The following is a 25457-nucleotide window of genomic DNA, read 5'->3' as shown; positions in this document are numbered from 1 at the left end:
ATATCACATACACAGTAGACTTCGACAGTAGACTTCCACAATAGACTTCCCAAGTTGACTTCCAAAGCAGACTTCTTTGAGAACAATAGATACTTTGTCTTCCTATTCCGGAGCCTTCTTGTTATTTTCCTGGTGAATCTTCGACGGCTAAGTATATTAAATAAAAATTGCAACATTGTTAGATGAGTTTAGCTCAATTTACACAATTCGGTAGGGTATGACCAGGTTGCTTGCATTGGGAGCAGCTGTATACTTTGTGCAGCTTCCTTGGCTTCTTGCTTTTCCTCCTAGCAATTTCTAGCCATGATTGCCACCAAGACTTCTTCTGTCTGCCTGGTGCACGGCGAATGTCTGGTGGCAGACATATTGATGTTGGGCCTCCTTGGACCTCTGAAATTTGGGGATATATGTTGGCAGAGTATGCGGCAAACAAGTAGTTTTTTGAGTAAGTCGGACATACAAGGGAATCGACAGCTATCCCACCGGCTAATGCAGCTGCAATAGCATGTGAACATGGGATATTCTCGATATAAAACACACCACATTCACACATTCCATGTTCCAAATCAACAATATAATTCCTGGTTCCTCCTTTCACATAGTATCTCCAAGTGTCAATTCGGTCCACCTCCATTGCATCTGCATAATGTCCACGAATCGCCAGCAAATACTCCACTCCCCGAATATTATGTGTTGTGAGACTCAAAGCATCCTCTCTGCGTTTTAAAAACCACCGATCGAACTTCTCTCGTATGAAATCCAAGAGGAATGAAATGGGATAGCCACGGGCCTTCTTAAGTGCAGCATTTATAGACTCTGCAACATTGCTAGTCTTAATATTGTATCTGTCTCCAACAAAATGAACTCGGGACCAAAGAGAGACATCGGCTTCTTCCAATTAGTCAGCAAGGTCAGGCTTGATCTGTCTCAGCTCCGCCATGTACCGGTTGTAATCATAGAGGTTGTAAGCATAAGCCACACGTTTAACCAAGTACAGCAACTGCTTCCCCCTAAACTTTGTTACTATGTTATGTTGTAGATGGTAGTAGCAGATCCCTCGTTTTGCCCATGAGAAAATAGTTTCACAAGCTTTCTTAATAGAAATATGTCTGTCAGAAACTATCACCAAAGGATAACCATCTGAGACACATTCACACAGTTTAGAAAAAAACCATTCCCATGAAGCATCATCTTCACCATCAACAATTCCAAAGGCCAAAGGAAAAATCTGAAAGTTTCCATCTTGTGCAGTGGCAACCAACAAAGTACCCTCGTATTTCCCTGTTAGATGACATCCATCAACCACAATAACTCTTCTCATGTACTGAAAACCAGCAATCGATGCTCCAAATGCGAGAAATAGATATTTGAATTTGTTATTCGAATCTACATGAAGAGCTGATACAGTTCCCGGATTGGCTTTGTTCACTGAATATAGGTAAGCTGGGAGACTCGCATATCCATCTTCAGCTGTTCCCCTGACCAATTGTTGGGCATATATCAAAGATCTGTAAGAGGTAGTGTAATCCATCTTGATGCCAAACATATGCTTCATTGAAACCCTGACATGTTCTGGTGTAAGTCCATCAATGATGCCGAAATGGCTTATAAACAGCTTGCCAATATACTTAGGAGTAGACTTCTCACGGTGAGCCATTCGATGGGCTATTGAACATGTGTGGTCTTTCACATATTTTGTCACCCAAAAAGTGGATGCATCATTCTTCACGCTCGCTCTAACCATCCATGCACATCCTTCAACTCGACATTTAGCCACAAACAGGGTCTTGGTAGACTTCTGTGTTTTAAAAGCAAATTTTAACATTATGGCAGTCAGTCTAACCTCTGATAACAGCTTCTCTTTTGTAGGGAAACTTGCCCTAACATATATATTATCAGACCATGACATGGGCGTGCTCCCTGTTTCACCATATCGGTTTCTGACCTTTTCAATACAGACTTCATCTTCATCATCATCTTCATCTTTCACTTTACCGTCGACACTGTAATCTTCTCCGTCAGAGTAAGCTGCATCGTCGACATCTTCTCCATCCTCGTTCACATCAGAACTGTCTGCCTCATCATCGGTAGAATGTTCTGAATTTTCCTCAGACTCGTCACCTAAATCTTCATCTGATCGTTCCTGGTTCTCCTCAGTATCCATTTCCACTCGACAGGACACACAAAGGCGTAACACATGTACTCTGCTTAACGCAATCAAGCTTGAAACTTGTCTATCATTGGTGACATGCATTGGAGGTGTATCTGGAGCCATATTTTGCAACATTGAGACTGGTAGTGCGTAGGTTAACTCGATGATCTCAGTCTTCTTGCCCAAGTTATAATCATCTCGCGCCATTTCAGTAAGCTGCCCAAAGGTGCAACCATCGTTCAAAAACCACATTCTTCCACCTTTGCCCATGTCAACAACAAAATGCCATGAATTCTCCTTAAACTTCCACTCACCGTACACAGCTGGAATTTGAGCCATTCCCTGAAAAAATAACCATATAAACCGTATTAGCAAACACTGCATAGAGACTTTTTGTATCAAAGTAGACTTCACGACGAAGTCTACTTTGATAAGCTTAGTACCTTAAAAATCGAAACTTCTGATTCAACAATAAATATTCAATAAAACGGAATAAAAATCACTAGGTAGTTCAATCACTAACTAAGAAACAATTATAAACAAAAAAAATTGAAAAATAATTTATAAATTTTCTTAAAACGCGTTTTTACAAAAACGTCAAAACGTAGACTTCTATTGCAGACTTAGAATGTAGACTTCACGACGAAGTCTACTTTTATAAGATAGGTACCTTAAAAATCGAAACTTCTGATTCAACAATAAATATCCAATGAAATGAGATAAAATTCAATGGGTAGTTCAATCACTTACTAAGAAGCAATTGTGAACCAAAAAATTTGAAAAATAGTTTATACATTTGCTTAAAACGCGTTTTTAAAAAAACATAGGAAAGTAGACTTCTTAATTAGACTTCAAATGTAGACTGGAGGAGAAGTCTACTTTTTCATTGAGAAGTCTACTACTGAAGTCTACTAAAAAAAGGTCATTTTTGCAATTGATCAATCTGTTGACTTTTCCTTCAGTAGACTTCAGGAGTAGACTTCAGGCAAAAAAAGTTACTTTAGCATTTGACCAATGCATTGATTAACATAGTAGACTTCTATTGTAGACTTCATGTAAGAGTAGACTTCTCTGACAGTCTATGTTTGAAGTCTACTTTTTAAATAGAAGTCTACGGAACAAAATAGGTTATTTTTGCAATTGAATTTTTTTAATAGACTTCACAATGAAGTCTACTCAAAAAAATATTTCTTCTAAGTTTGACCGAACACAATAAGTAGACTTCACAGAGAAGTCTACAGTTTGTAGACTTCTTTGTGAAGTCTACTGAAGCTTTTTGGAATTTTTTAAATTTTTTAATTTTTGAAAAACAGAAGTCAAACACAAAAATGACATATACGTTTTTGGTCAAATACAAAAGTAACTTGAAAGTAGACTTCGTATGCAGACGAAAACAGTAGACTTCATAATGAAGTCTAAATCTAAAAGTCAAAATACGGTCAACTACAAAAATAACCTCTTTTTCGTAGACTTCTTAAGCCTTCAAATGAAGTATACTATGCTTTTTTTGTTTTCAAATGATATCGAGTAGACTTCTCGTGAGGTTTAATGAAGTCTTCTTTTTAAAAGTCAATTGCAAAAATAACCTTATGTTGACTCATAGACTTCAGTATAGTTCACGAGAAGTCTACTTTCGCGATATAAAAACAGAAATGTGGAGAAATTGAAGTGCGAGGATTACCTTTAACAAAATTGAGCTCCCCTAAGTTTCTCTTATCCACCCAAAACTTAGCATTTCACCGAAATTAAACAACCCAGGTGTCGAGTAAACCAGAATTCACTGAAAAAGCATGGCGCGAAGCATTGTAACTTTGCCCAGATGTTTTGGAGAAGAAATTATGATAGAATGAGCAAGGTTATGAGTGAATGAGCTTAGATATTTGTTTTATTACAGCTTTAAAACTGGTTGATAAGCATTTATTCCATTTTCATGATTGTTCATGGTGGTTGAAGGTATTGAAGACGATGAGATTCTCGTAATTAAAAAGTCTTTAGAAGGTCCAAGAAGACTTTAGCCAATTAAAGAAAAATTAAATTATTAGATTTTATAATGGCATTCGTTAATAGTTTAAGTGGGAAGGATAAAATTGTGAGAAAATGACAAAGTTGGAGAGAGAAAAAAAAGAGGTTAGTTTGGTGTTTGACTTTGAATATGGGTTAAATCTGAAACTCTCCCTTTATTTTAACTAGCACGATTACCAAGAAAAACATAAAGGAAGTATTTTTTTTTAATTCCAATCGATGAAAAAATGGATTAGTATTCCAAGAGGTTTTATAACAGTGTGATGAAATGGAAACAAACAAGTCTCTTGAATTAATGGGCTTTGTCCATAAGTTGTATAGGTGAAAGTATGTTGGCTTTGCTCGTCTCCACAATGCAACCATTCATAACCATTTCCTCTAGCATGAAGTGAGCTTTCCCCAGATGGAACATTATGTCAAGCTCACACTGCAATCATGTCATGAAGTGGGTTTTATATTCCCTCTGCAATCATGTCATGGAACGACAAGTTCTTTTTTTGTGAAAGCAAAATATATAGAGTAGTGTTTTAGGTTACGGTCGGATAACAGGTGGTCATGTCCACAACATCAGTTAGGTTATCACACTTCACACATCCACATTTGTAAAATAACAAATAAACATATCAATGTCTAACAGACTACACATTTCCGTAAACTTAAATACAAATTAATTGTCGACTAAATGCTAAACACATGGATCTGTCCACATTCTTATATATAAACATGATTTGGTGATTATCAATATCGCAATGATTACATGTGGTACGCTTTCATGATTAAGGATTTGACTGGTTTAAACGCAGCGGTTGCGGTTGCGAGTGCGAGAATTTGCGGAAGTGGACGATTGCGGTTTTGAGCGTTATTTAGCAGTTTGCACGATTGGTAAAACTTTTAAGGCGGGTCCGTTTGCGGGACATTTTTGACTGGAAAACCAGCGGTTGTTTTAGCGGTTAAACATAAAATTACCAAAATAAAATCACATATAATTACAAAAAACAGAAAAACTATATTATTATAATTAATATCAAAATCACTAGTTCAAAATAATTAATAAAAAAATTATAAATAAATACTAAATAATTACTTTAAAAACTAATAAATTTTATAATAATATGTTTTATTTTAATTAATAGGAACATCACCCAAAATTGTGTTTAGTGATGTAATAGACAGGAAAAAATTTGCTATAATACATGGATTTTCTGGATTTGTCTTATGCATGATGTAAAATTTCTTCAATTGATCTAATCGATTTTTTGCACGACTCCAACTCAAATCAACTCCAAATTGCTCATTAGTATTTTTCAAAATATGTTTTTTCTGGAATGCACTCAAAAATCTAGGATATTTATCTTGAGTTTGTTTTTTCGCAATGATCTGTTGAAGTAACGCACATGTCATCTCGTTTGATCATGTAACTTTCTAAAGAACAAAAAAAAAGAATTATAACAAACTAATTTTGTAATTAATAAGATACATATTTATAATTTCTTATTTTAAAAGTGGAAACAGAATAATTAATATAAATGAATTAAACTAAAGTATTATGGCACTTATGCTTGTATCTTAATTTTCTTCAACTGATATGAAAGTCATGATTAGAGATTAGAACTTGATAGAAAAAATGAGAGGTTAAAGTTTATATATATAGGAGAAGATTAGTAGGGTTAGGATTTTATAACTGTTTTTAACGTGATCTTCTATTTTTTTTCTAGTGTGATTTTTTTTTATCAAACCGCTACCACCCGCAACCGCAAACGCTGGCGGGAAGCAGCTTTTGGATTTCAACGGTGTAAAACAATATGGAGCGGTTTGCAGCGATTTCTATGATTGTGATAAAACACCACTAACCGCTACCAGCCGCAAACGCTGCGTTTGCGGGTGATAGCGGGTGAACCAATCAACACCTAAGTGGACGACACCATTAGCCTTACTAGCTTTGAAGGTGTTTGACATTGTTCCGGATCCATGTAGTTGCAATATAAAATCGATAAGATGTTGTTCATCCCTTTTTTTCCTTCACCCAATGCCTAAACATCATACGGACAAATGAGAACTGTGTTATACTGGCTATGTACACATTCACGTATGTGGTTTATATATTCAATGATATGGATTTGTCCACATTTCTTATATATATTGTGAGACCCCGCTCTTTTATTTCCTTTCAGGAACCAGACGGAGTGGCTATCAAATCCATGAGACCCCGAATCCGCCTTTCATCTGAATTGGTTATCAACTCTGAACGTCCTTAACCGTCGCTCTCAGTGAACTAAACGTCCTCTTTAGATCCGTTGGTCCAACGTCCTCTCTCTAGGCTCGTTGGCCCAACGTCCTCTCTAGGCCCGTTGGTCCACCTTTGTCCGACGATCAGGAGTTATTTGGTATGGAAGGCTTGTAAGACTTGTTTACTGTCTATGCAATCTCCACGTGTTCTTTCCCTATGCTTTATCCTCACTCACACGATACCGTAAGCTACCACAGTTGACCGGAAAAAATAAATGCACTTTAATGATATAGGTAACCAAATTAATTCATATAAGTCTTTCCATATATACTAGAAATCAGGATGTTACATATACGAACATAAATATGTTATGATAGTTATCAATATTGCCATTCTCACCTGTGGTAGGCATCATGATTAAGTGGACAAGAACATCTGTTTTACTGTTCAGAGTCATAAAAAACTTGGTTGCAACCGGCAGTGAACATTCAAGCATCATAAAGAGGAATCACCGGTGTAGTTGTCAGCAATCATTGGTTAAAAATACACGAGCAAAGACAATCGTCGTTTTACGACACAAGAATTAACGGCGGTGTGGTGGAGAAGAAATCGGAAGGGTCGACTGGTCGAAAGATCGAACTCTTGAGGAATACTATCAGAAGAGGAATCCGAAATAGAGATTTCGGCGGTGGGCGAAGATCGAAAACGTAGGCTCGGATACTAAGTTTGGGGGTTAAGTAATCGCTTAATCATTTGCATAATCGGTTAAGAAATTAAATCCAAACCGGTATATGATACACAAATTGCTACGGAAAGACAAAACTGGCTGTTCACGTGTATACACTTAGAAAAAGTGTCATCTCAACCATAAGTGTCAATAACTGTAATTAACTCAGAAAGTGTCATAACATGTAAATGTAAAGAACTCTTTAATAAGTGATACTCCCTCCGTTTCACAAAGAGTGTCGTTTTAAGGTTTTATTTTTGTTTCACAAAGAGTGTCGTTTTATATTTTCAATGTAAAACTTTAAACAATATTCCAGTTTTAACCCTATTAATTTAATGTATTTATTAGATAAAAACAAATTATTTAATGTATTAATAAGGGACAAAGTTGTACTTTTAATAATTTTCTTAATATGTGTCAAAAAATGTCAGAATGACACTCTTTGTGAAACGGAGGGAATATTCATGAAAAATAAACAAATTATCACATAATTGCTCTTTTTTGTTAATATGTCTTCATAATTATTGTCGTTTGACTAAAAAATTCAATTGGGAAAACAAATGTCGAATGCTTCTGGTTTTGTTGCTCAACGTGTCAACCCTTAATAAGTAGTAGCTTACACTAATGTTGATTCTTGGGAAAAAGTAATTACTGTATTTATTTTTCAACAGTTTACTAATTATAGTTTTGACTAAGAAAATGTTAATAGGTGTGTTTCCCTTTTCTTTCTCTCCATCTGCCCTGAAATTTCTACAATTGCAGAGCTAATCTCCTCCAGGATCGGAAGGATCTTTTTTTTTTTCTTTTTCTTAATTGAATCAGTTTTCTTTTCTTAATATGCAATACACACTATTACACATGTATGAATGTAAATAAAAATCTCACTTTCTCCACCAAGGAATTTTTGTATTTGAGAATTTATCAAATTCGAAGCAAGATCCAATCCAAGGCGATGGAGTCTCTAATGCTCGATATAGAGCTGTTACAGTTACCGGAGACATCACCAATGTCCATGAAATCGAATCAAGATTTCGTCAAGAAGCTCTTTGACCAATGGCTTACGCTTCCTGAAACCAATCGTTTGGTAAAATGTTATGAAATTCTCTGGAATAATATGAGAATATTGGATATATACATGTGACTAAAATTTGAGATATTATCTATTCTTATAGGTTGCCTCTTTGGTAAATGATATCAAATCTGGAGTTGCACTGAATGTTGTATGTGGAGGCTCTTCTTCGGCTACAAATTCAGGTTCTAATAGTCCTTTGGCTTCAATGTTTCCATCACGTAATGGCCCGCCTCTTTCTCCAAGGAACTCGACCGGTTCACCTCGGATCACTAGACAAAGAACTGGACTATCTAATCTTAGCTCTCCTCTCAAAGTAGTTTCTGACCATGTTAAAGAACTCATTCCTCAGGTCTACATGTTGATCCAATTTCTAATTAATTATATATCTATAGGCTTTGACTTTTAATGTTTTACCACTTAATGTATAAACCATTCAATGAAATGGTAGTACGGTGAGGTGGTACCAACATTTTTTTATCTCATAACGCTATGATCTATGTATTTTTGTGCTATAAGTTATTCTATTTATGTAACCATTTAGTGAGGCGGTAAGGAAGATGGTAGTATGGAGAGGTGGTACCACCATTTTCTTGTTGTACCGCCATCTCGTACTGCTATAATCTCTGACTTTTTGGTGCTAAGACTTTTCTATTATGTATTTATTATAGTTTTACTTTGAAGATGGTCGCCCACCACCAAATGACCAAAAAGAGCAGTGTATAACTCAGATCAATAGTCTTTTCCATGGCCATGAGGATGGTTTGCAACTGCAAGGTTGGTTGCTCTTTCAGATATCTTCATGTCTAATATTTAGTGACTAACCATGTGTTTCTTTTTATTTTCACAGAATTTAAGTTGGTCACTACTGAGATCTGCAAGGTTCCATCATTTTTTTCCACCTCTATTTTCAAGAAAATTGACACCAATAACACTGGTTTTGTGAAAAGGTTTGCAATATTTCTCACATTTTTTCGCTACGGAGTTGGTTGTTGCGAAAAATGCTAAAAATATATATTAGAACAAAGATAAAAAGCCATGGATATTTTCTTTACAGCCATGGATATTTCTTTACAGAGAAACCTTCATTGATTACTGGGTTAATGGAAATATGTTGACAAAGGAGATAACAACTCAAATATTTACAATACTGAAGCAATCAGATAATAAGTACATTGTTCAGGTGGTTTTTCTACGCTGCACTTATTAATGTTGATCCCAATTTTTTTACAGTAATGTTTATCCCATTTTTTTCTTTTGGCTTTAGATGATATTGTTATATCTTCTTCATTTTTATGTAGCAACAATTCTTTATTGAAATATATACAAGAATTCTAAAGTTCTTGATGAAATTTTATGCCAGGATGATTTCAAGCCTGTGCTCCAAGAACTATTGGCGACACACCCTGGTCTAGAATTCTTGCAAGGCACACCTGAGTTTCAGGATAGATATGGTTAGTCCAAGGCTATGAAGTTATCCAATATCTTATTTTCAAATGATTATATTTCTCAAAAAGTAAGAAAATGTGCCTCATATATTGTATAATAAATTTTCTTAAAATATGTTTCATAAATGTAAAATTTCAAATATATGACGTCCATTGTAATGTTTGTGGAAAACTTTTGGAAACAGCTGAAACTGTAATATACAGAATATATTACTACATAAATAGGAGTGGGAATGGACATCTTACCCTGAGAGAACTTAAGCGAGGAAATTTAGTTGACGCAATGCAACATGCTGATGAAGAAGAAGACATTAATAAGGTGTTGAGGTAGGTGGCTCAAGATTAATTAGTGAATTGTAATTGCAGCTAATTTAACCCTTCAATTCTGACTCTCTATGGTTTATTTAGGTACTTTTCGTATGAACATTTTTATGTCATATATTGCAAGTTCTGGGAGCTCGATACAGACCATGATTTCTTGATTGACAAAGAGAATCTCATCCGATATAGTAATCATGCTCTGACCTACAGGATTGTCGACCGAATCTTTTCGCAGGTTTGCTACTCCTCTTCTTCCTTTTAGCAAGCCTTGGAAATGTCATTTTCACTGTCTTCTTATATAGGTACCAAGGAAGTTCACTAATAAAACCGAAGGAAAGATGGGTTATGAGGATTTTGTTTATTTCATTTTGGCTGAAGAAGACAAGTCATCAGAACCTAGTCTTGAGTACTGGTGAGAGTGAAACTTTTCATGTGTAGGTATTATTTGGTAAGAGCTATGTTATGATTTAAGTTGATGATATAGGTTCAAGTGCATAGATTTGGATGCAAATGGAGTTTTGACACGGAACGAGCTGCAATTCTTTTACGAGGAGCAACTGCATCGAATGGAATGCATGGCGCAAGAGGCAGTGCTGTTTGAGGATATTCTGTGCCAATTATTCGATATGGTCAAACCAGAAGACGAAGGGTACATTTGTCTAAGTGATTTGAAGGGTTCTAAACTTTCCGGAAATGTTTTCAACATACTTTTTAACCTAAACAAGTTTATGGCGTTTGAAACGCGTGATCCCTTCCTCATTCGCCAGGTATATATATACACAATAGAATTTCCTTTCAAGTTAGCTATGTACTTATAGAGATATTCATTGCTCTTTTATTGATTCCTAATACATAGGAGCGCGCAAATCCTACATGGACCGAGTGGGATCGTTTTGCTCATAGAGAATACATTAGGCTATCTATGGAAGAAGATGTCGAAGATGCTTCTAATGGAAGTGCTGAAGCATGGGACGACTCACTTGAGGTCCCCTTTTGAGATTGTTATGGTAATACAATCAACAATTTTCTAAAGCTAAACAAATTAGTTGGAGCTGGTTTATAAGAATTTTGGTTAATAAAATATAAGGCGAATGGAAACCGAATACCATTCAGATTGGTTTGATACATTTTTGATTTTGGTCTGGAATCGTTTTTATATGTAAAAAAAAATACACCAAAGATCTTTAAAGAACATTGAGTTTAGTCAAACTAAGTTTTGCATCCATATGAGTATTTTTTAATATTATTTTGATAAAAAATATAAGCGACTAACTAGTTTGTGATACTTTGTGTATATTGATGATTGTAAATTTGTAATAATAACTATACAAACTGGATTTTCACCCGCACATCTGCGTAGAATATATTTGTTTAATTAATTTAATATAAATGTTAATAAATTTAAAGAAATAAAAAATTATTTATTTAGATAGAAAATCAAATTTTTATATATTTTTATGGTTTTTATATAATATAAAAACCATATATTTGTGGAATAATATTTATGATTCAACTTTAGTAATTGTAGCTACCAAAAATGTTTTGATCTATTTTCTAAACTTTTTTATTATGTAAATATAGATTATTACACAACCAATCTATATATTTATGACTGTTAAAATGGATTAATATTTCCTTTTAATCTATCTCAAATCAGTCCACTATCTTGCATTTTTTATAACTCAACCTGCAAATAAAATTTGCATGTTTTGATAACTCTAATTCGCTCCATCATATTACTGTATTATACAAATACTTACTAATTTTAAATATTTAAAAATTTAAACAAATTGAATATGATAAATATATATATATATATAATAACATTTTTGTTAAGAAATGACAAACTATTCTCATATATGAATAGAGATCGACGAATGATGTTCAGATTAGCGGAAACAGAAGCCATTCTATGGGAAAAAGCATAAAGAACGACATTTGAAACGGATATACAAACTCACGGACTTGACTATGCATCCAACCTCCTTTAGTGGCAGATGGTACTCTGTGGATGGTTCTTGAAAGAGACGGATAAAATGTCAGATATATGTTGGTACTACTGACAGGAGGAAACCAATGAAACAATAACGGGGACAAGAAATTTACGGTGAAGTTTATCTCCTTTACATACAGAAGTAGAAGCACTCCTATGGACAATGTTTTGCATGATCAAAAATCAGCGAAGAGAAGTGGCTTTTGCAACAGACTATTCTGAAGTGGTGAAGATGGTGTCGGCACCCAAGGATTGGCCAGCATTTGCATTACAGTTGGAGGAAATCCAAAAATGCAGGGAGAAGTTCTAACATTTCACATTGATCTACATACCACGAGCGAAGAATACAAAGGCGGACACACTGATAGCTAAAGCTTTTCAGCCTTTATAGAGGTATCAATCCCCTGTCTTGTAGTACAAGGGGTTATCAAACCAAACTTTTGGAGAGGCACCAATCTATTATGCTCATTAACTTAAGTCAAGATGATCAGGCAAGGTTTTTGGTGATTATTCTACCTGGGATGCAAGAAAAGACATAAATAAAACAAGTAATGAAATTTAAGCTAGATGAAGATGCAAATAATAGCAAGTAACAAAGCAAATGATCGGATGATGATATTAGATGATAAAGGCAGAGGCTTTAGACAGGATAAAAGACTCGGGTGTTTCTAACCTAAACTAGCGAGTTAATGAATCAATATTTTCAAGCAATTTCATTTAACATGAACTCAAGATAAGTTAATCCTCTCATGAAGGTTAAACATCTAAACTGATCCTCTTTCATACCAAAATCCATTTTGAGAAGCATTAATCAGTTAGCTTTAAGATCCAGTTCAATAAGTCATTTAAGAAGAACAAACTATCATTCTCATGATGAAATACTCCTAAACCTCTAACCGATTGGTTCAGACATTTCTAAAAATACTTTTGATGCGAGAAATGTCTTAGATCTGGACCACAAGTGATGTTCATGGATCCAGCTTAGAGATGTGACCGGATAGAGAATGAAAAATGCAAGATTACACCCCTAAACTCGCTAATCTATCATGGAAACACCCTAATCTACCTATCTAAAACCTCTTAAGCGGACTACTCACTAATCATAACAAGCTCACCAGATCCTTTGCAAGACGTGTAGCTAGTCATGATTAGAAGTTTTAATGCTGGTGAATAAAAGAAAAGAAAGAGAACAAGATCTTCACGTGAAAACGAGATATCAGATTAGATTAATCAAGTTTCACAAAAGAGGCAAGTTCTCAAAGCTAAAACAGGTAGGAAATAAGATAAGATAAAAGGTGAGTAGGTTTTTGGTCCTAAAATTTAGCGGGTCAGCCTAGAACAAACCGGGTACTGAGCGCTCTTCTTGGGTCGTTGGGTGAGCACCTCGGTGTGTGAGAGAGTGAAGCCGAGGTCTTGATGTTGAGGGGTGCACGTGAGCAAAGATCAAGATGAAGATCTCATGAAGAACACGTCAAGAACATGCATGAACCGTAGTCTTCAATCCATCTTCACGTGCATTCTCCGAGTCAACTTGTTCTTGAATCTGGGTTTGTGACAAGGGACCTCGGATTGCAATGCCAAGGGGTTTGGTAGTCGAGGGATCAGGGCAGTTAAAGTCCGACATGCAATACCGGGGTCTCAAAGCTGAGGTTCACGTCCAACACTTAGTCGTTTTCAGCTTTGCTTCTTCAGTACGCATGCCTCTGTCTTAATACATCGAGGAGTTAGCACGAGGTCTGGTCCAAAGAGGTTCATGGGACGAGCCTCGGCCTAAGCGATATCGAGGTAATGATGCTGAGGCTCGCAGAAACACTTAGCGCGTATCGCAACTCCTTAGGCTTGTACTAATCAACTTGTCTTCCGGTTGCAATAACTCTCAGCACACGACCCCAAATGTCTTGAAACAAATTCCACGATCAAGATTACTAATTCAGCTCAAACTTTGGTGAAGAAACAGTCAGAGCTTGGGAAGTGGAAGGCTCCCCGGATTGCTCATCTTTGCCACGCATCGGAACGACAGGAAAATCAGCTTTTAGACCGACGTCAATTCCAGAGACGATATCTTCCAGACCACAGTTCCATATTGGATGACCTCAGGTGTTCTTGAAAGCGCACTCAGAGATCTCAAATATTGATGTAGGCCCTGTAAACTGATTCGAGCTGGAAAGGCATCGTCTCATGTAATCTTTGAAACTCATCGGATCGGCTCTTGAACGCATGCGAGACAGGTGTGTCTCCCGGTGGCGATATCTCTCTACTCACTGCTCCGAATTCTATGATTCTAACTGTTCTAGGATCCTGACTTGATTATCTCCAACTTTGATGAAGACTCTGTTAACTGATTCGGACCAGGAGATTCCCCGGATTTGCAATCTTTGATGCGCGCAGGTGAAAATAGATTTTAGCCGAGAAATGCTCCCCGCGGTAAAGGAAAATATCCGAGAAATGTGTACCATGGTAAGCTTTTTAGCCGATAAAAATTTCCCGTCTCGGCGTAAAGCTTCACCAGATAGGATTTTCACCCAGTAATGATTTTTAGCTGATAAAGACCACCTGATGGCATTTTTAGCCGATAAACTGATACAGCCGGTACGAGTTTTCGCCGAGAAATTCCTTCAAGCGGTTTTCACCATTTTTAAACCTTTTCTTCACCACTTCAACTCGTGATCACACCTCTTGAGCTCCAAATAGCCTCCAAAGCACCTGATAAAGACTCCAAACCATGCAAAACTCTTTGGGACCTAATGCAAACCCTAAAACCTAATTTGATGCCTAAAGACCTAAAATGAATGAGAAAACACATGATTTGGACTCTAAAACGCAGCCTAAATGATGAAAAAATATAGACATATCAACTCCCCCACACTTGTCATTTTCTTGTCCTCAAGCAAAAAGAGCAAATGAGAGAAAGGGGTTGGATGCAGCGGGTGTGCATATTCCTTATGGGAGAGAGATACGATCACAAAGAGACTCAGATTTCAAGTTGCCAATTCCATGTGCAATGCAAGACTCTACCTTAATTTTCGAAATTCAACAAATGATCTCCACAAACTCTTCTTATCACACGGCTCTTTGACATTCATTAAGCATTTACCAATTGAATCTATTGATGCACGTTCAAGTGATAACACCTGATTTTGACCACTTTTCAATATTGATTTCAAATGGTTTTTCAAAGGTTTTACTTTGTTTTAGGAACTTTTATTATGATTTCCATGTATTTGTAGTTTTAAAGCTCTTTTCAGGAAACTTAGGGAATATGAGGGCAAAATGGAAGAAATCCACATTTTTAGCTCAGAGTCAGACCATCAGAAGTTCAGCCTCAAATGAAAACTCTCTCACTGTCCGATCCAACTCAAATTTAGAGACAATCAAGAGGAGACAACCAGCTTTCCATAGCACTTTACATCACAAAGATCCAACAGTGGAATCAAAAGATACATGGAGAACAAGTTGACCCAGTTCACCAGTCCCGGAAGACTCTCACCCGCGGGAAACACATGTTTTACCTGCCCTGGAAGACTCTCACCCCCGGTGGACCTTAGGACGAGCCACAAGGCCCAACATCAAAGCCCACTTCGCCATTTCTCTTCAGAGAAGCCCTAAATGAGACCTGGAAGACCTTAGGACCTATAAATATATTGTTTAGCAGCCCTAAACGGGTGTGTGCTCCTGTAATGAGATTTTGAGCCACCAAACTCTGTTTTTCTAGGGTTAGGCGATGGAGATGGAGATTCTTCCCCAGAGCCATTGCTCTTCCTCCTTTTTATCTTATTAACTTTTCTGTTTCATTCTTTTGCATTCTTCTATGTCTTTTATCATTCATTGCATCATGTAGATTAGTCCCAGAGAGTCAAGTTGTTTAAAGATATCGACAAGCATCTATATCGATTAGGATTTTTATTGTTCTTAGCCATATTCTGGATATCATCTCTTCTAAGTTATTCGTAAAGCATGAGAGTAGATTCATGACCTATTCTCTGAGCCTAGGATCGATCAGAGCCACGAGAGTGCTATATCAGATCATCCATACCTAGCTTCAGAAGAACATAGTCGCTATAGGAGTCGAAAGCTACCTATAGAGAATATGTGAGCAGACGAATTCAATGTTCAATGCATGATCTTAAGTTTAGCATGAGAGCGAGAGTTAATTGCTAGATCTAAGAGATTAGTTGAGTAAGGTGACGACAGTTGGTTAATCATACATGTGTCTATTCTAGTTCAATGCACATTCCCAGAAATAGATGAAGATAAATCGCCCGGAAGCTAATTGGAAATGCCACCGTACATCGATTAGAGTAAATCGGAGAAGTCTAAATCGCCACATATGAGTTTAAGAGTCTTTAGTTTGAGTTGATATGCTTTAGATGTTCTTTTAACAATTCATCTTGCATTGCCTCTCTTGTGAATATTAGATTACGTTTAGTTTAGGATCTTAACCAAAAACCCCAAATCTTTTATTGGTTTATGAGTTTGCTTACTTCCCAGTTTGTTGTTTCTTGCAGATTAGACATCCTCCCTGTGGATCGACACCCTAAGTCCTACAACGTACATCTGTGCACTTGCAGACACTAGGGTTTTATAAATTTAAAACTTAAGGAGGAACAACGGGCTTGTTAAAAAACAACCCTAGGCCCGCAAGCCCACCATCAAGCGAGTGATGTTTGGCTAAGGGTGAGGCTATGAGATGAAGATGATCTCATTCAAATGCAAATGCACAAGCAAGGTTCAGAGCAATCAAGGATCTCTCTAGGAATGATCAGAGCTTCGGCAGAATGCTAAAGGTAAAAAGCAATGGGTGCATACAAAAGCAAGCCTCGGCTCACTACCCTTGCCAAAATACACTCTAGCTCACACACTCTCAAAATGAACCTCACAACTCTCTTTACACTCACTCTCATCTCTCAAAAAAGGGGTTTCTTCTTTTAAGTCTTTCGGCTTGGAATCTTCTTTTCACACTTAGCTCTCTGTTTTCAACTTTGGACATCTAACCTCTTACTTTTCTCATTTTAAACACTTGAGCCGTTTTGGCTTCTTTTCTTTTTGTTTTCACTCAGAGGTCAGACACTTTCTTTTTAGACACTTAGAGCTTTTCTTTCTTTTCAAAGACTCAAGATCCAAGACCTAATCCTTTTTCTTTTCAAAAACCCTCATTCCTCACGCTCTCATTTTGACACACTCTTTCTTTCCTCTCAAAGATGAATTCTCTCAAAGACCACTCAAGAATGCCTCTCCTTTTCACTCACCCACAGCTAGACCTAATAGTTCCTTGGTGTTGGAACTAAACACTCATTTGAGACTTGCTCTTGTCGCTCTAAACCTAACACGTTCTGCTAAGCTCCGATCCAAGGCGGCCTCACATTTCACACACGAAGTTCATTAGGCTTGAAAGAAGGCTTGGTTCAAGGTGAGGAACTGATCCAAAGGTGGAATCAGCTATTTGAGCTAAGGAAAAGAGCGGTAAAACAGGTTCTAGCTCAAATATGTGTAAATGTAATCCACAAAACTCACTCAAACTATGCATCAAGAGATATTTACACGTTATGTTCAGAGGTTATCACTTATTAGAGCCGAGTTCAATTTCAAGTTTGCTTCTCAGATTCAAATCGTTTCAAGTCTAGCGTGCAACAAGGAACTAACAGACATGAAAATCAAGTACTCAAGCGAATGATCTCTCAAGAAAAAACCTACCATTACTCTCATGCATTGATGCAATCCTATATGATGCAACTAGACTCGATCCTAAAATGTGAAATGCAACTAGAATGAGCATTTTTGTGAAAAATTTCTGATTTTTCATATGCACTAAGCTACATGAGACTCCAAATGCAGAAGATTAAATAAGAACAAAGAAAACAATATCACAAAACACAAAGCTCCTCCCCCACACTTAAATAACACAGTCCCCTGTGTTATAAAAGCGTGTGAGAGAAGTAAAAAGAAAACAAGACTAATACAAGATGATATAGACATAATGCATATTTACAATGGTTTGAAGTCTTTACCTCAATTGCTAAGGTCTGATCCCACATAGTATGAGGGATTTGACGTTGAACAGGACGGTCTAGGCTCTCTTGGTGGGCTGCTCTCCGAGGAATCAGGTTGAAATGTCGTGGCCGGATCGTTCCAGTCCTTTTTGCCTGGTGGAAACTCGAGATTTCGTGCAGTGTGACCGGTGCTGTTGAGGTTGCCGAGTTCTTGTCAGGTGATGAAGGCGCGGTGAGCTGCTTGACTTTCTTCTTTAGCTGCCTCACACAATCCACCAACTTGTGAATTGTCTTATCTTGCCACTTACACCACTTTTGGAGACCGTTAACTCTCAAATACAACTTCCTCGTGTGGTACTCGGGCTCGCCCCAAACATAAGGATCGAAGTAGTATCGGCCGGCTCCCATTCTTCTTTCGGAGAGTCTTGGCTCCTTGTTCTCACATCCATCGGCTCCTCGCTCGTTCGGAGGCCTACTAGACTCGGCCTTTTCTTCTTTCATGTTTTTGTGCAATGGTGGATCGATGAGGGGGTTGTACAGCTGATCTTTAAGCAAGTAGAAGGATGACGTTGAGGTGCAAGCGTGAGCTCGCTGTTCTTTGCACGCTTCGCAGCTGGTTCGCCCTCGGCCCCTTTGGTGCTTGCGGAGGATTTCTTGCTTGCTCCTCCAGTTCTTGCTGAGGCCACAGCCTTGCCCTTGCTGGCTCTCCTCTGAACTTCTCTCCCTTGGGCTAAAGCAGTTGTCCTCTCAGTCATCTGCAAGAGAAATCCTCAAAGACGGAATGAAAACCGAGTATATCGCTAAGCTCAAACGCCAAAAGAACAAACAAGAACATAGCTTTCTCTCAAAAGAATGGTTCAATGGTTTCTCAGGCTCAAAGTGATCAATAGACGAGTCAATACAATCACTAATAACAGAGAAAAGCAGACAGTTCAGCCGAGAAACCCATCACCATTAAAGCCGGTTTAAAGCACAATTTCTCATGAATTTTAAAAACTCAAGAACAAACGATTTTCAGTGCAAGAACCAGATTTCATGTGTTGTCTATCCAGATGGAATTTCTAAAATTGTTCCCAAGGTTTTTAACAGTCTAAAAGAATCGATTACACATTTTAGAAACAATAAAGCTTGCAAACGATAATGGAAAAAGATGATTTCCTTAAAATGCAAGTACCTTTGGGAACACAGGTTTCAAGCTCGGTGATATGCGTATGCAGGATAGACAACACTCTAACGAGTTCAGAACACTTGGAATCGTGCAAAACTAGTGAGAAATGAGAGAGTTATGTGCGTGAAATGCAGAGAAAAGAGTGAAGAAGGCAAACTCTGCGTTTTGGCTCGGTATGGGGGCAGGTATGGGCTGGGGGTTGCTTTCCAGCTGTCTTTTGGATGGTAGCAACACTGGTACCCCCTTCCTTACAGTATCCAGCCGTTGACCGCACCTAAAAATGCTTTGACCGAGCGTTTAAACTCGTTTTGCCGCGCAAAACCTTCAAATAACCACGGTGTGGATAAGACGAGGGCCGTACGGTCTGGACTCATTTTTCTTGTGTTAATACGAGTGGCCTCGATGTGTTCCACCCGAGGGCACTAGACCGAGAACTTAGGGCTCTCATGCTAACACATAAATTTTTGTGGCCCTCAAGTCTTTTCCATTGACCGCTTAAACCCTCTTCTCTGACTTAAGTGCCAGTGTTCTTGTTTTTGTTCATTCTCGTTACCAGGCACCTCGGCATGCCACCACAAGGGCATCATGTCGAGGGCACTTGTTTAAACACATAACACTTGGTGCCTGGGGGAATAAGCGACTCGGCCTCGGTGTAAACAGGTCGCGGCCTCAGGTTGAGGTTTTTTTACCGTTTCTTTTAACATCGACCCTCGGTACGCTTATACCGTGGTGTTTACACCGGGGATCTTCCCCCACACTTAGTCATTTCACGATCTCTTTCTTTTCACCACACGCGCTTAAGTCTCGAGTTGAACAACATCACTTGGTCCCCTTCTTTGAACTCTCGGTTGTGTATCTTCTTGTCATGAAGCACTTTGGTCTTTTCTTTGTAGATTTTAGAGCTTTCAAAAGCGTCTAACCGGATCTCCTCAAGTTATGAAGCTTTAGAACTCTCTCTGAGCCGTCTTGATGTCAAAATTCAGAAGCTTCACTGCCCACAAGGCTTTGTACTCCAACTCAACCGGTAGATGACAGCTTTTCCCATATAGCAAGTTGAACGGTGGGGTGCCAATGGGGGTTTTGTAAGCGGTCCTTTAAGCCCACAAAGCATCATCAAGTTTCTTGCTCCAATATTTTCTAGATGAGCTCACGGTTCTCTCCAAAATTGCTTTGATCTGACGGTTAGATACCTCCACCTAACTGCTTGTTTGTGGATGATAGGGGCTAGCCACCTTGTGCTTCACACCGTGCTTCTTTAACAGACTCTCAAGAGTCTTAGTGATAAAATGGCTACCCTCGTCACTGATAACTACCCTTGGAACTCCAAATCTTGGGAAAATGGTGCTCTTAAAAAGCTTGACCACACCTTTAGAGTCATTGGTCGGAGATGCAACCGCTTCTACCCATTTTCTCACATAGTCCACAGCAACAAGTATATACTGATTCCCGTATGAGCTCACAAAGGGACCCATAAAGTCAATGCCCCAACAATCAAAGACTTCTACTTCAAAAATCTGGTTTTGAGGCATTTCACTTCGTTTGGATATGTTGCCGTGCCTCTGACATGACTCACACCTTGAGACAACACTCTGAGCGTCTTTAAACATAGTCAGCCACCAAAATCTACTTTGTAGAACCTTGGCCACCGTCTTGAAAGCCCCTAAGTGCCCAACGTATGCTGAACTGTGGCATTCTTGCAGCACAGGATAAATCTCCTCCTCGGCTAAGCATCTTCTATAGAGATGGTCCTTGTTAAGCACATATATATACGGCTCATCCCAATGATACCTCATCACTTCTCTAAAGAAATATTTCCTCTGATAGGAATCTAACTCTGGTGGCTCTAAACCGCATGACAAGTAGTTCACAAGATCCGCAAACCATGGGAGGCTTCTTTCCCTGATCGTGTTAGCCTCCTCTATCTCCAAGTAAGACTTGACTAACATGAGATATTCCTCGGGCAAAGCATCGTCTAGAGGTACTTTTGATTTAACTCTTAACATTGACAGATGGTCGGCAGCTCCATTCTCAATACTCTTCTTGTCAAGCACCTCCATATCAAACTCTTGAAGCAAAAGAACCCATCTGAGTAGCCTCGGCTTAGCATCTTTATTTGTCATGAGATATCTCAAGGCTGCGTGATCTGTACAGACAATGACCTTTGACCCCACAAGGTAGCTCCTGAATTTATCAAACGCAAAAATGATGGCTAGCATATCTTTCTCGGTGGTTACGTACTTCTCTTGAGCTGAATCCAATGTGCGGCTGGCGTAGTAGATCACATGAAGATTTTTTATCCTTTTTCTGACCCAAGACAGCCCCCACGGCATAGTCTGATGCGTCTGTCATCACCTCAAATGGCAAAGACCAGTTGGGAGCTTGAACAATTGGTGCTATCACCAGAGCTTCTTTGATCTTTAAGAAGGCCTCCATGCATTCATCATCGAAAAAGAACTCTACTTCTTTGCACAAGATCCTTGTTAAAGGCCGGGCTATCTTTGAGAAGTCCTTGATAAACCTTCTGTAGAAGCCAGCGTGCCCCAAGAAGCTTCTTACACCCTTGACTGAACTCGGAGGCTGTAGATTCACCATGACCTCTATCTTTGCCTTATCCACCTCTATGCCCTTCTCCGAGACCTTGTGACCCAACACGATCCCTTCTTGAACCATGAAGTGACACTTTTCCCAATTCAAGACAAGCTTGTGCTCCTCACACTGCTTTAAAACCTGAGACAAGTTAGAAAGACAATCAGAGAAAGAGGAGCCATAGACGGAAAAGTCGTCCATAAACACCTCCACTTTCTCTTCAATGAGGTCAGAGAAGATATGCATCATGCACCTTTGAAAGGTCGTAGGTGCATTACAAAGACCAAAGGGCATGTGTCTATAAGCGTAAGTGCCATAAGGGCATGTAAATGTAGTTTTCTCTTGGTCTTGGGGATCTATGGGGATTTTAAAGAAGCCCGAGTACCCATCAAGAAAACAAAAATAAGGATGATAAGCTAGCCTCTCAAGCATTTGGTCAATGAATGGCAATGGGAAATGGTCTTTCCTAGATGCACAATTCAGTTTTCTATAGTCCATGCACATACGATGACCGGTTATGGTTCTTTGGGCTATAAGCTCATCCTTTTCGTTCTTTACCACTGTGATCCCACCTTTCTTGGGCACAACGTGAACAGGAGATACCCACCTTGAGGCAGAGATTTGGTATATTACCCCTGCCTTAAGGAGTTTGAGTATCTCCTTCTTAACCACCTCCATAAGGTTCGGGTTAAGACGTCGTTGATGCTCAATAGAAGACATGGTCTGGTCTTCTAGGTGTATCCTGTGGGTGCATATGTCAGGAGAGATGCCTCTAATATCGGCCAAAGAATACCCTATTGCTCTCCTCAACTTTCTAAGCTCGCTAAGCAATGCACTCTCTTCATTCTCTAACAAGTTATCATTGATGATTACGGGATATGAAGAGTTTGAGCCTAAGAAATTGTACCTAAGTCCTGTTGGTAGAGGCATGAGCTCAACAGGAGGTGCATCAGCCTCGTTCCAATCAGCATCAAAGCTGCATTGCCTCGGAACAGCTACCTCAGCCTTTTCTTTCTCACGTGGTTCACCACTGACCTCGGCATAAGATGTCGCGGCCATGATACCCTGAGGTGTCTCCCCAACAGTCTTGGACTCCCCGATGTCTAAAATGTTGAGGCCACTCTTCCTGAGCTCCAAAACCCTCGTCTCAGCTTCAAGTTCTTTCGGTTGGTCCAAGAGACGCTTGTACACCTCGCTTTCATCGTTCAAGAAACCGTGCTCACTTTGTTCCCATGTCAAGACCACTTGTAATGGGTTTTCTGTGTTTAACTCTTCAAGGAGCTCATCAGCTAGCTCCTCCATGGTTTCAATATAGAAAACCTGACCTCCAATGGTCGGTTTCTTCATCATTTCCTTCACATCAAACTTCATGGTTTCAGAACCGATGTGCAGCTCGATCATGCCTCCTCTCACGTCAATGATCGACAGGCTCTTCATCCATCTCTAGAACTATGAAATCTGTGGGGATCTCTATTTCACCAATTCTCAAAGGTAAATCCTCATGTAAGCCAACCGGTAATCTCACTGATCTATCAGCTAACACAAGGGAGATCTTTGCCGGTTTGTAGCTCTTAAACCCCAGCCTATTAGCCACCGAATAGGGCATCAAGCTCACGGAAGCTCCTAAGTCACACAAGCAACTTTAAAACTTCAGATGACCGATTGCACACGGCAAAGTGAAACTGCCCCGATCTGATAGCTTTCTTGGTATTCATCTCCTTTGAATGATGTCGCTGCACTCGTGGCTCAATATGACCATCCCCTGAAGCTCCTTTGTCTTGTTAAGTATGGCTTCCTTTAGAAACTTTCCAAGCTGAGGTATAGCTAGGAAAGCATCTATGATCGGAAAAGTCATTTGAGTATTCTCTTAGTGCTTTTCAAAAACTGCCTTGGCTCTGTCTAAGATCTGCTACTTGAAACGCCTTGGAAATGGTATCTTAGGCTGATAAGGAGGTGGTGGAACGTATGGCTTTTCAAGCTCAGGTGTCTTCTCCACCTCTTTACCCTTGTCTTTAGCCGGTTCTTTCTCTGAAACCTCATCTTCTTGCTCATCATTTGAGGCTGCCTCCCCACCAACTTGTTCATTGTCCTCAATGAGCTTTGGCTTAGGTTCTGGAGCATGTAATTCTTTTCCACTCCTCAAAGTGATGGCGTTCATATACTCCTTGGGGTTTGATTCCGGCTTTCCTGGTATAGCCGGACCTCTTGATGATGTTGAAGCTTGATTCTGCTTAAGCTCCATGATATCCTGTTGCATTGTCGCGTGCTGGCTCTCAACTCGTTGATGACTCTGTTACAGCTGTTGTAGAAGCCCACACATGTCAGGTCCCATGATTCTGAACCGGTGCCTGGTGCTGTTGCTGCTGACCCATCGGCTATGGACTGAACCCTGGTGGAAACTTGTGTTGCTGCGGTTGGCTGTTGAAGGTGTTGCTCTGAGCCGGTTGATTCTGCTGGTCATAACTCTGTTGTTGCCCGCCGAACTGTTGCTTGGGCTGAAAGCTGTCATGAAATGGAGCTTTAGGAGCATAGCTTTGTTGGTGTTGTTGAGCAGGGTACACCTGATCTTGAGGATTGGCTACACTGGGGTTTCGGTAAGAGAGGTTCTGATTGTTCCCAAAGTTGTTAAACCGCTGATACCTTTGTTGATTCCCTATATAGTTGATCTCTTCTTGTGTGAGACCATCCTCATTCACATAGTCAAAGCTTGGCCCTTGCTCATTAAACTCTCCTACAAAGTTTATTGGCTTTTGTGTAGCCATGAGGACTTTATCAAGCTTGCTCTGTAGCTCCCTGATGTCTTTTTCCATTCGCAACTCTTTACTAGACCCATCAGATCGGTTAGCTCTGTTGAAATCCTCTCCATAGGTATCATTAGACATCGCAAGATTCTCCACAAGTTCCATTGCTGTGTTTATCTCCTTCCCAAGAAATTTTCCGGTTGAAGCTATATCAAGTTGGTTCCTTATCTTTGGAAGTGCACCTCGGTATAAAGTACTCAGGAGAAAAGCCTTCGAGAAGCCATGGTGTGGACATTGGTTGGTATAGCTTCGAAATCTCTCCCAAGCTTCACTAAAGCTTTCATTGGTGTGTTGTGTGAAGCTTGAGATCTGATTTCTCAGCTTGGCCGTTCTAGATGTGGAGAAAAACTTGGACAAGAAGGCGAGCTTGCATTGTTCCCACGTTTGTATAGAGCCCCTTGGGAGATTCTTTTCCCATTGGTGTGCGTTATCACCAAGACTGAATGGAAACAGGCGTAGCTTGAAGCAGTCTTCTGATACCCCGTTTATCTTAGTTAGATCGCAAACTCGATCAAATTGATCTAGATGCTCTAGAGGATCCTCCCCGGGTAAACCGTGAAACTCGAAGTTGTTGTTTTGCACAGGTGGTGCTTGGATCCCGGCTCTGTACTGATGTGCATTGGCTCGGTCGTTTTCTCCAACAAAGACCGGTGGAGGTTGTCTCTGAGCTGGTGGTGGAGGCTGAGGAACGTGTTGTGCTTGCTGCTCATTTCGGTTAGCCTGATGCTGGTTTTGTTGAGCGAGCCTTTCATTTCGCTGAGCCTGTTGTTGATTAATATAGGCCTGCTGTTCATTCCTCTCGGCCTGTGCTTGATTCACATGAGCCTGTTGCTCGGCTTTGCAATCCGTTGCTGTTCTGCCATGCCTAACCGTTCAATGTGTGCTCCTCTCTCGTGTGCCCTCCTTTCAAGGCTGTTGATGTTGTTGTCGTAAGGAATAGGCGGTTCAGAGATGCG

General features: G+C 39.3%; 1 protein-coding gene and 1 non-coding gene across 2 annotated transcripts; both read left to right on the top strand.

Moving 5' to 3' along the window:
• Nucleotides 1–7934: 7934 nt before the first annotated feature.
• Nucleotides 7935–11065, top strand: LOC18010179 (probable serine/threonine protein phosphatase 2A regulatory subunit B''delta). Its single transcript, XM_006392464.2, has 11 exons — nt 7935–8212; nt 8301–8549; nt 8869–8974; nt 9048–9147; nt 9275–9380; nt 9561–9651; nt 9831–9972; nt 10054–10201; nt 10269–10378; nt 10451–10733; nt 10823–11065. Exons 1-11 carry the CDS (start codon nt 7991–7993, stop codon nt 10961–10963), a joined length of 1698 nt encoding a protein of 565 aa, XP_006392526.2. The 5' UTR covers nt 7935–7990; the 3' UTR covers nt 10964–11065.
• A 13653-nt stretch (nt 11066–24718) lies between these two features.
• On the top strand, nt 24719–24825 carry LOC112082291. The gene has a single exon (XR_002896950.1). It is a non-coding gene; the product is annotated as a small nucleolar RNA R71 (small nucleolar RNA).
• The last annotated feature ends 632 nt before the right edge of the window (nt 24826–25457 follow it).

Source organism: Eutrema salsugineum, unplaced genomic scaffold, assembly GCF_000478725.1.
Source record: "Eutrema salsugineum unplaced genomic scaffold, Eutsalg1_0 scaffold_8, whole genome shotgun sequence".
Classification (NCBI taxonomy): domain Eukaryota; kingdom Viridiplantae; phylum Streptophyta; class Magnoliopsida; order Brassicales; family Brassicaceae; genus Eutrema; species Eutrema salsugineum.
This window is presented reverse-complemented; position numbering and strand designations above follow the sequence as displayed.

Bases quoted from the DNA above. Each gene is read 5' to 3' on its own strand.
- LOC18010179 (XM_006392464.2), top strand. From the start codon at position 7,991: ATGAATGTAAATAAAAATCTCACTTTCTCCACCAAGGAATTTTTGTAT. The intron at 8,213-8,300 runs GTAAAATGTTAT...CTATTCTTATAG, and splicing joins TTCCTGAAACCAATCGTTTG to GTTGCCTCTTTGGTAAATGA. The intron at 10,379-10,450 runs GTGAGAGTGAAA...TTGATGATATAG, and splicing joins GAACCTAGTCTTGAGTACTG to GTTCAAGTGCATAGATTTGG.